This window comes from Abrus precatorius, unplaced genomic scaffold (genome assembly GCF_003935025.1).
Source record: "Abrus precatorius isolate BTA unplaced genomic scaffold, Abrus_2018 Scaffold11, whole genome shotgun sequence".
In the NCBI taxonomy this organism is placed as follows: domain Eukaryota; kingdom Viridiplantae; phylum Streptophyta; class Magnoliopsida; order Fabales; family Fabaceae; genus Abrus; species Abrus precatorius.
In genome coordinates, this window is record NW_020874303.1 from 29,995,274 (window position 1) to 30,005,575 (window position 10,302).

A 10,302-nucleotide genomic window follows, 5' to 3' on the forward strand; every position below is an offset into this window, starting at 1 on the left:
AATCTACTCACACAAAATCCATTTTGGTTAAACCTAATTGTACTGCCAAACTTTCATAATCACCTGAGAACTTTTGCACCTTAAGACCATCCCTCCCATAATCTTTGCTTGTCATTGATCATATCTTCTCAGCTGAATGAAAATGGACCTTCATTTCTACCTGGAGGCCCAAAGTATAGTCCATTGATGAAGGCCCAAATAAAATGGCATCGTTGACGTTTCGGCAATCCATTGATGAGATCCAACGGCCACCACGGTGCCACCTCCGACGTGCTTCTCTTACACTACGCCATTCACTTCACCTTCTCTTGTTTCTCTCTCTCTGCGATCTGTTTCCTCTCTTGCTAGCTCCTCCAAAATGCTGGCGCGCCTCGCCGCGAATCGCTTCAACGAGATCCGTCAAATTTTCCGTCAGGTTCTGTCTCTATTTTTCTAACTTCCTTTACTGATTTCTTATTTTCAACCATTTTTTTTTTTGTTTTCCCCTTTCTCAGCCTTCGAGAGCCTTCTCGACCGCACTGAACTATGTAAGTGCTCTTCGCTTTCGCTTCGATTTTCATCTGTTTCCCGTTTCGTGATTGTGATTGTTGTTGTATCCATTTTTGACTGAGGCAGCACCTTGACACACCGAACAACAACCCTAACCTTCACTGGGAATTCACCGATGGCAATAAAGAGAAGGTAATGTTTCATCGCACTCTAACTTGGAATGTGAGTACTCCTACCTTGATTAATATGTGATCGATTATCATTATATATTTCACCGGCAATATCAAAATCCAAAAGTGTTGCGGCAATCACTGCTGAGGATTACTAATCCATTTGTCTTGCCTTTATAATTGTACTGGCGTGCATTAATGATATTTCACGCTTAATCGCTACAAACGTACTGTTTTAGCGATTTTAGCTTTAGTCTAATATATTCAACATTAGATTATTGCTCAACCAAATGAATATTATATATTCTGTTATAGTGAGTTTGTTTTTTGTTTGGACCTAAAAATAATCAGTGTACAAGAAAACTCTTGGAGGATGGGTAGCATTTTGCAACTGGTTGCAGTCTTCATTTTGCACCACTGTTACACTTTTTGCCTCACTAGCTTCATTCTCTAATCTGATTACTTGATTAGTTCAGTTCAACTTGCAGAGTAAAAAGCTGCTTGTTAAAGCAGAAAATGGTCTGTGAAAATGTAGAATGACATGAATCGATGTCTTACTGATTAATTCTTTCATAATGTTTCTAAGGTCTGTTTGGTGAGCATGATATGATAGGAAAGTTAGATGAGAACAGGATAGGATACAAGCAAAATCGACTCTTACTTTATTTTACATTTGATGTATATCAGAATAACAATAAATTAGATACATTGTTTTATTCTATTCTTTTTATTTCTAACTCATCCCTCTATAAGATAAACTTTACACTAGAGAGAATGATAGGATAAGGTTACAGGATAGACTTGTATAGTCTATTGGTTAACAAATGTCAGAAATAGAATATGATAGGAAAAGATATCTTATCATGTCCACCAAACGGGTCCTGAGAGATATGGATCTTTAATTCAATATTGATATTGTGTCTTTTTGGTGCCAAGCCCATATTTTAAAAAAAAAATTTTTTAATATGTCCACATTACAGGTTAAGGAGATTCTATCTCACTATCCATCCAACTATAAGCAATCTGCAGTGATCCCTCTTTTGGATCTTGCCCAGCAGCAACATGGGGGATGGCTCCCTGTTTCTGCAATGAATGCGGTATGTTGGCTTCCTGCTTAAAGTATTCTTCTTAGTATGTCTAGAAACATATCAAAGGACCATGTCTGATTCTCTGATCTGTTATCCCTGTTGGATGGAAAAGGTGATCCTCATTGGTTTGCAAGTCAATGAACTGGGTTTTATTTTGCATGATATAATGTCTATTAAGTACTAAGTAGAATAAGACCCTTGATAATTCCTATGAAAGTCTTGAAATTCTTGTAAATGGCCTACAATGCTATTGCAAAATAAATTTGTGAGAAAATGGTTCATCTGAAATTATTGCTAAGATTGTCAGGCTGAAGCATTTTGTGTTTGTGATAGTTGTCATGTACAATGTTTGAATATCGATTTTCAGAATATTCTTCATCTATGTATATACTCATCATATTTCATTGAATTTTACTTGTAGCTTCTTGTTGCTACGATGCTACAGTGAAAATCCCAATTTAACATAATGTTTGCAAACTGAATTAAAATTCTTAATAACAATAAAAGCTATTCAAATCCTTTAATGATAAATAGTTTTGTGAATTATTCAGGTGGCTAAAATTATAGAGGTTGCTCCTATACGGGTCTATGAGGTTGCCACATTTTACTCAATGTTCAATCGAGCTAAGGTGAAAGCATGTTATGCTTTAATGCTTTCAATTTTGTATCCACATTAATACAGGCCAAAGCTTATCTGGATCAACTTGCTTTAAATTTCCAGGTTGGGAAATACCATCTCTTGGTTTGTGGAACAACACCTTGTATGATTCGAGGTTCACGAGGAATTGAAGAAGCCTTATTGAAACACTTGGGAGTGAAGCGTAATGGTTAGTTAATCAGTCTTGATTTCTGTCAGTACCTATCAGGCTATCACTGAACCTGATCTTATTCATGACAAACTGGAACTATTGCATTTTCTAATAATTAGTTTTCTTTCTCCTCTCGGTTGCAGAAGTGACGCCAGATGGTTTGTTTTCTGTTGGAGAAATGGAATGCATGGTGAGTCTTTTATTTGAATCTTATCTTCATTTCATGATGTTCCTTGTTTTTAGAGTTGTAGTTTTGCTTGATTTGTGCTGTCTGAACGATTATATTTAGTGGAAAAAATTACTTGAAGAACAAACTGGACCTTTTAGTGAAACATTGTGTTTACTTTTTTTTTTAATGAAATAGTTGTGATAAACTTGGATGTTTCTGATAACAAATATGAACTTTATAACTTAATGTTTACCTTTTTCAGTATCATTGAGTCATCCAATAACTCCCCTGGATTGTTAGCTTGAAAAAATTAGAACAAACTTTATGGGACATTGATATCTAACTGTTAGAAAAAAGAATCACCTATTGTGATGGACAGCTTTTGTTATTTAGAGGAAAAAAATCCAAGAGGTGAAAGAGTTGCGTACTTGTTTTCTTTGATAACTAGATATTCTTTGGTGTTTTTGTTGATTAACCAATGAGAGTGCATGATTGAAGTTGTTAATGTTATGCAGGGATGCTGTGTGAATGCACCTATGATTACTGTGGCTGATTATTCGAATGGATCAGAAGGATATACTTATAATTATTACGTCTGTCTTAAAGCGCTCTATTTTATTTTATTTTATATTTTTTGGGGAGGGGGGTTTTGTTGTTGTACCTGTGCTTCTGAGACACTCTTAACGTGATATTGATGTCGATTCCAGGAAGATGTAACCCCAGAGAGAGTAGTTCAGATAGTAGAAATGCTGAAAAGGGGTGAGAAGCTACCGGTAAGGATATTGTCCATGATCTATTTTGTTATCGCCCATGTTTTAGTACCTTGGATTATGAATCTCGTTTCTTTTTTTATTCAGCCTGGCACACAGAATCCACGACGGATTATGAGTGGACCAGAAGGAGGGAATACGACTTTGTTAAGCGAGCCCAAGCCTCCTCCATGCCGTGACCTGGATGCCTGCTGAAGTATGATGCTTTTTGCCTTCAATAATGTGAGGCTTGCATCTGTTCGAGCTTGCCTTAATTGGAACATTGTCAAATTGTTAGATGCTCAACCAATTTTTGAATTAACCAGCCTTGATGGCTTCCGTTTAAAAAACATCTGTTCCATAAACGCCATAAATTTCTTGGCTTGTTTGTTACTTATCAATGCTTTTCTGTACTCTGTACATTAATTATCATGAATGAAAATTGAGAGATTACGATGGTTTATATTTATTTAGTTAATAAATTAATTCCGTTAGGATGCATTTACCCGTATGGGTGGATAGGATGGAGTTATCTACAATGGTAGAGGAGAGCAATCGTATTTAATGTAACATGCGCTTCCTTCATAGTTCCTGGCAGAGTTTGAAAATTGAACTTAATGACCAAAATAATTGTTTAAGGAATATAAAAAAGTTGACAATTAGGGAAAGTCTTTGGCGGGAACAAATCACTCTATAAACCGATTTCTTATATCTTTCCAACAAAACCGATTTCCTTGGTTATTGGATTTCACGAAGGACGCAGACCTAATTCCATTGTAGTTATCATGTGACTCTGATGTTAACCGCTTCAAGCAATCTTCAGTTTTCTACTTTAGGAAGGAGAGATCAAGCATTGAATTGCTCTGTTGTTTTGCTAAATATTTAAATTTAAATTTGGTCTTGGATATTGTTTTATTGAAAAAATTATTTGTTTGTTTCACGTTAAACCAAATTATTAAAAATATAATAGAACTCGGGTTTTTGAAATTTTTCGTCAAGTTATAATGGGAGGAAGTTTATTAAAAATTTCAAAACATAATTTATAGACTATTTAATATTGAAAAGTTTGATTAAAAATATATAAATAGCGTATTGGCTTTAGAAATGATTAGGAAATTAAATTTTAAAAGAAAGAAACTAATTGGGGGATAATCATCAAAGTATCCGTCGCGGGTAGTTGCGGGTTGCGACGCAACAGAGCATTTTCTGCGCTTCGACGGAGTCGATGATGACAAGGCAACCCACGTGTGTATATATTGGCAGGTAAAGTCCTATGTGGTCTGAACCGTCCCTAATTTGGTGCGTGCAAGTCTTCTCTCTCTCCCCTTTCACATCTGCTGAAAATTGAAAATTCTTTTACTATTACTTCATTAATTTTTTGGGGAATTGGGGAGCAGAAAGCAAAGGTACCATTTTTATTCATTTATTCTGTTACTATAAATGTTAATGTTTATTATACTCGAGTCATGTAATGGATGGTGGTTCAGATTTTGCTTTGAAGCCTGAAAGTAGTGATGGGGAGTGCGTCATCTATGCTAACTCAATACGACATCGAAGAAGTTCAAGAACACTGCAACAATTTATGTGGGCCCTTTCTCTCTTCCTCTTCCTTTATTTGCATCCATTGTTTTCTGTTTAAGATCTGATTTCGGCTGTCAAACTCAGTTTCCCAGCAGGAAATAGTGTCTTTGTACCAAAGGTTTTGCCAACTTGACCGCAATGCAAAGGGATTCATTTCAGCTGATGAGTTCTTGTCCGTCCCGGAATTTGCTATGAATCCACTTTCTCAGGTACAGACTTTCGGGAATTTCCACCCTAAGATTCTTGTTTATTTTGGAGCTTATGCGCTTTCTTTTGTGATCACTTGGTTTGGTGTGTGATCTATTTTCCCTTAGTTTATGATTTATATGCTTATTTGCAGAGGCTGCTCAAGATGGTGGACGGTTTGAATTTTAAAGACTTTGTGGCCTTCTTGTCTGCATTCAGTGCCAAGGCTAGTGCAAATAAAAAAATAGAGCGTATGTTTTAGTTTTATTATACAGCAGAGTTGTTTTATGTTCTCAGATTTTTTTTTTATCAATTATAGCAAACTTTGGGAGTTAGAACTTGGAAGATGCAATTATAACTTATAAGTAGTGAAGTGATTTTGCTTTCTCAATGTTCACTCAAGGTTCTTAAGTTCTGTTCTTGGTCTCAAGGGAAGGCCTTAATCAATTTCTAGGGAGTACAATGGGTGAAGATGTCTGTCTCCTTTGCTCAACCCTCACATATAGTCGGAGAGTGGAATTTACCATTCCCCAGATGAGGGTCAGTTTTGGTCAAATATTCGGTTTATGGGGTAATGCTGATGTGGTTCTTTCGTGCCTGCCATGTTTAGCAGTTTTCTACATACCGTCTTTTGGTCAGGAAGAGTTGGACCTCTCCAATATGATCCAATTATGATGATTTGGTTGGATATAACCTGGGGAGAGAGAGAGAGAGAGAGGGGGGGGGGGGGGAGAGAACACCTTGCCAATGCCATACAGGTTACACAGATTTTGGGCTGACTCATGTAATTTTACTCTATCTATCCCCAATGTAAAATTTGAATGCTACAAGTCTGCCATCATACATAAAGTTAAGCATAATGTCCAGCCAATTATTACTACCAAACAACCAATTATGGTCACGTACTTGGTCGTGGTTCATGGTTGTGTATGAGGGAATGCCAATGAGGTTGTTTCATGCCTGCCATGTATAGCAGTTGTTTGCATACCGTCTTTCAGTTAGGAATGGTCAAACTACTCAAATATGACTGGATTAGGATGATTCCAGGAGGGAACACTTACTGTGCCGAATAGGTTACCCATACTTAGGCTGATCCATCTAACTTCATTCTATCCATCTAGTCCAAATGTAAACTTGAGTGCTATCTTGTCCATCATCATGTATAAAAGCTATGCATAACTTCCTACCTATCAATTATTACCACTGACCAACCAATTATGGTCATTATATTAAAATAATTTCAGCACACCGATCTGATATTCATTCAGGAGTCAGGACCATTGTAAACCCATCTTTATAAGGACTCCTAAGGCTGAATAAGAGGCAATGTAACAAAAGAATCAAAGGATTTCCTAAAAGAAGAGAATTGACCTTTAGGCTGGTTGGTGAGACACAAGCATGAACATTTACGAACGCTGAATTTGCTCAAATTTATATGCAAAGACTCAAAGACCGTACTTGTCAAGTTGTTATATTTCCATTAATTCAAAGTTTATTCTTCAAGAGCCTCATGTGTGGCATTTGGATGAATTAGATGTCTCTGCATCTCACAGTCATTTGAAGAAATGTAGTAGATGTTACTAGCTGTGGAGTAGAATGAGAAAAATTAAACAGGGTTATGGAATTTATAAATACAAAGGGGGTGAGAAGTAAGAGCTCATTTGTAAATGATAACATGTGGAATTGTCTGTGTCACGTGTAGTCATGTTACTTTGAATATACTTCGTATGATATAATTAGATTTATTTGAGCAGTATCCAACCCTGGGTTATGGAATTTATGAATTAGCAGATTTCAGCACATATATAGTCTCCAGGATTTTTGTTTGTATTTCAGAGAGCTGATAGCTGCAGCAAGGAAGTTAATTAAGCAGTTAAAAATTGCTTATGCAAATATGGAGTTCAGATTATATGAATTATTCAATGATTAACATCCTTGAAATGCTTCATTGGAAGGTTGGGGGCGGGGGATATTTTGTTAAATTTTTCCTTAATAAATTATGATACTATTTTCTACTGGCATTGTGTGGTTGTTTTTCATAAGGGTACTTATAGTTACTAGTTTTTCTCTGTCGCAGTTATTTTCAAAGTATATGATTCAGACCGTAATGGAAAGGTGTCTTTCAAAGATATGTTGGAAGTGCTAAAAGATTTGTCAGGTTCATTCATGTCTGATGACCAGAGAGAGGTATCACCAACAATCTGTATGCTTCCCTGTATTGCTTAATTATGTAGTTACTTCACTGGGAGTTACTAGATAGGAAAGTGGGTCTGCATTAAGGTGCATCAAATATCAATTATTACTGTTTTGACATCCCTATTACAAGTTTGGTATGCTGAAGTCAAAACAGTAATAATCATGTCTGATAAATCCATTTGGTTTATGCTTTTTGAATTATCAATTTTTTTCCCTCCATACACCTTTTTAATTGTGCTTGTATTGGTATATGTAGACTTAACTAGAGATTGGCTAATTTTGTTCTCTGTTTTTTGATTTGCAGGAAGTCCTCAGCCAAGTTCTGAGAGAAGCAGGATACTCAAAAGACTCTTACTTGACATTGGATGACTTCATTAAGGTCTGTACAATATGATATATATTTCCTATGGACAATTCTTAAATGGATATCACAGAAAGAAGTGTCAAAGAATTGCTAAATCTTACTCTTTTTTATTTTTTCCTTCCCCATTTGATCTACTGTTGACCTGTCAAACCAGTGAGCCACATAAAAATCTTTATTATTAAGTCATTTGATTTTATTGACCTTGATACTTCTTTTACCACAAAGGGGGGAGTGGGCCAGCGGGGCTTATGGGAAATGGTTTCCTATTGGATGGAGCAAAAGCAGTAGAGAAAAGAATGATGTCTTGCACGGAGGGACTTTAACTAGGTTTAAAGCATAATCAACTTGTCTGGTGCTTTCTTTATCCATAAAGTTGGCCTGATTGGATATCACTTTGTGCAAATGATGAGATCTTTCAACACAGACAACATTATTTGATATTTCATTTTTTTTTTCTAAATCTATTATAAGAATTTATTACTTGCATATCAAACTCTACAGTTTGTTTAACATTTGTGCTTCAAGTGCATTGAAAGAGTCAGTTTATTAGGTACCCACAACGAAAATTAAAATAAAAGTAAAGAAAGACTCATCACCTCAGTCATGCACAAAATCCGATTGTGTCTCTTATCTGAAAACTTCTGTATTACAAGACTTTTTTTTGCCCTTTTCTTTCTATTTCTGGACATGTTTGATTTTTGTTTCTATTTCAATTTGTCACAGGTTCTTGGCCAATCTGACCTAAAAATGGATGTTGAAGTCCCTGTTGATTGAAACTTCCTGCAGTTTTGGTTGTTCTCTTGAAACATAAAAATTGTAAACTTATTCATGAGATTCTTGTAATATAGTTCATGTGGAAATGAGAAAGTGCTCAAATACTGTTGTCCCCTTTCTTCTTGGGATTCTTGTAAAACTGTTGCTTCCAGCCACTAGTTGTTTTGGAGCCAATTTGAGTAGCTTTTGAGCTTGATTCAGTTTTTCACACTCCTTGACATGTTTTACGACCTTTTGGGTCTCTTGAATTCAAATTTGAGGTAATTCTTTCCATTTTAAGCTTCAAAGTTTCGTTGATGAATTTGCCAACTCAAAAGTTTCATACTCATCATGCATATTTCTAGTTGTTTGCTGAGTGTCACTCCAGCTACCTTGAAAAGCTGAGCCGTTTGATTTTGTCAGTGTTAGAGTATTAGGATTCTTATCATGATACTGCTCTCATTAATTATATCTGTATATTAAATTTGAATTTCTCATTTCTAAACAAAAGTATTTTTAGAGACTATTATCTTTCGTATTTTATCATCGAACTTCTCTGGCATTCAACATTTATTTATTTTTTGTTAATTTTTATTTTATCAAATAATATTTCTTTATTTTAATTCTATGTATTTTAAATTGTAAAATACTGTATCAAATTGAGTATATCTTTATTTTTAAAATAAATTAGACTATCAATAATCTGGAATATGACTAACTTTTTGTTAGGCCCTACTTCCGGTGACAAAATGAAGGTAAGTTTTAAAACACAGACGGATAAATTGTACTTATATAATTAATAAAATTTGATCAAAGAAGAAAAATTTGGACTTTTTTACTTAAATAATATCTTTTAAAAATAATTTCTTAAAATAATTTTTTTAAAACTAATTCTTTATCTGATTTTTTTTCAATATTGTCTATATATAAACAATAATAAATTTTTATTATTATTTTAATAAATTATTGTTTCAGTATTTCTGATATTATACTAAAAATTAAGAATTCAAGATGAAACAAAAATAAATTTTTATTATTATTTTAATATATTATTTTTTTATATAATTTTTTATCGTTATTTTAATATTATTATTACAGAATAATTGATACTTATTTTTTTTTTTTTATTTTAAAAATCTATCTTACCATGTGATCCTATATTCATATTTTTTATTTTAAGCAAATGGTGCAGTTGCGTCACAGGGAGGGATTGTTCCCACGAAAGGAGTAGCCAGCAATTCTTCAACCATACAGAGAGACCCATGTGAAGGGAGAATTAAATGTGGAAGTCAAACACAAGAAATCAGGCATCTGGAAATTAGGCATCGCCACCAGTGTCTCCCCCATGGCTGTGACCTAACCAGCATGAAAAACGCGAACACGTGGAACAGGGGCAGCGGGAACAACGACGCCGGATGCGGCTCCTCGTCAAAATAAAAAATGAGTATCGATGATTTGAAACAATTTTATTTTAAAAAATTGTTTTCAAAAATGTATTATTTAAATAAAAAAAGTCGAAAATTTGATCAAAACTAACAAAGGTTTGTTTTCAGTTATCATCGGAGAAGAAATTAGGGATCACCATAGCAACAAGGTTTACTAACGAATTGAAAAGTTCATAAAAATGAGGTTGCATTATGGAAGGTGAAGAATGTCATTTTTCCACCTACAAAACTGCTTGTGGTTCCTTCACTCAAGTTATGAAATTATTGTCATGATGCTCGTGTTGTCGGCTTCTTTGTTTTTTT

General features: G+C 34.7%; 2 protein-coding genes across 14 annotated transcripts; both read left to right on the forward strand.

Annotated features, from left to right (window-relative positions):
* The first annotated feature begins 293 nt into the window (after positions 1-293).
* LOC113853615 (NADH dehydrogenase [ubiquinone] flavoprotein 2, mitochondrial) lies at positions 294-3,991 on the forward strand. Of its 2 annotated transcripts, none has more exons than XM_027484079.1 (10): positions 294-415; positions 495-527; positions 616-681; positions 1,640-1,756; positions 2,299-2,376; positions 2,469-2,574; positions 2,700-2,746; positions 3,241-3,318; positions 3,433-3,498; positions 3,583-3,991. In XM_027484079.1, the coding sequence occupies exons 1-10, from the start codon at positions 359-361 to the stop codon at positions 3,688-3,690; spliced, it is 756 nt and encodes a 251-aa protein (XP_027339880.1). In that variant the 5' UTR covers positions 294-358; the 3' UTR covers positions 3,691-3,991. The 2 variants fall into 2 exon arrangements, with proteins under 2 accessions (XP_027339880.1, XP_027339881.1); XM_027484080.1 differs by having other exon boundaries at positions 344-415; positions 483-527; positions 3,583-3,934.
* Positions 3,992-4,551: 560 nt separating this feature from the next.
* On the forward strand, positions 4,552-10,265 carry LOC113853616 (calcineurin subunit B-like). 12 transcript variants are annotated; one of them, XM_027484082.1, is made up of 9 exons: positions 4,552-4,737; positions 4,976-5,058; positions 5,140-5,264; positions 5,396-5,492; positions 7,319-7,428; positions 7,742-7,816; positions 8,027-8,135; positions 8,525-8,835; positions 10,108-10,265. In XM_027484082.1, exons 1-7 carry the CDS (start codon positions 4,700-4,702, stop codon positions 8,087-8,089), a joined length of 591 nt encoding a protein of 196 aa, XP_027339883.1. In that variant the 5' UTR covers positions 4,552-4,699; the 3' UTR covers positions 8,090-8,135; positions 8,525-8,835; positions 10,108-10,265. The 12 variants fall into 12 exon arrangements, with proteins under 12 accessions (XP_027339883.1, XP_027339885.1, XP_027339882.1 ...); XM_027484084.1 differs by having other exon boundaries at positions 8,030-8,135; XM_027484088.1 differs by lacking the exon at positions 4,552-4,737 and adding exons at positions 4,757-4,773; positions 4,872-4,880 and having other exon boundaries at positions 4,962-5,058; positions 8,027-8,835.
* The last annotated feature ends 37 nt before the right edge of the window (positions 10,266-10,302 follow it).

Excerpts from the sequence above, each read along its gene's own strand:
- LOC113853615 (XM_027484080.1), top strand. The coding sequence starts at position 359 with ATGCTGGCGCGCCTCGCCGCGAATCGCTTCAACGAGATCCGTCAAATT. Across the intron at positions 528-615 it reads TCTCGACCGCACTGAACTAT|CACCTTGACACACCGAACAA; the intron begins GTAAGTGCTCTT and ends TGACTGAGGCAG. Across the intron at positions 2,575-2,699 it reads CTTGGGAGTGAAGCGTAATG|AAGTGACGCCAGATGGTTTG; the intron begins GTTAGTTAATCA and ends TCTCGGTTGCAG.
- LOC113853616 (XM_027484081.1), top strand. The coding sequence starts at position 4,700 with ATGATGACAAGGCAACCCACGTGTGTATATATTGGCAG. Across the intron at positions 5,059-5,139 it reads AGAACACTGCAACAATTTAT|TTTCCCAGCAGGAAATAGTG; the intron begins GTGGGCCCTTTC and ends TGTCAAACTCAG. Across the intron at positions 5,493-7,318 it reads TGCAAATAAAAAAATAGAGC|TTATTTTCAAAGTATATGAT; the intron begins GTATGTTTTAGT and ends TCTCTGTCGCAG.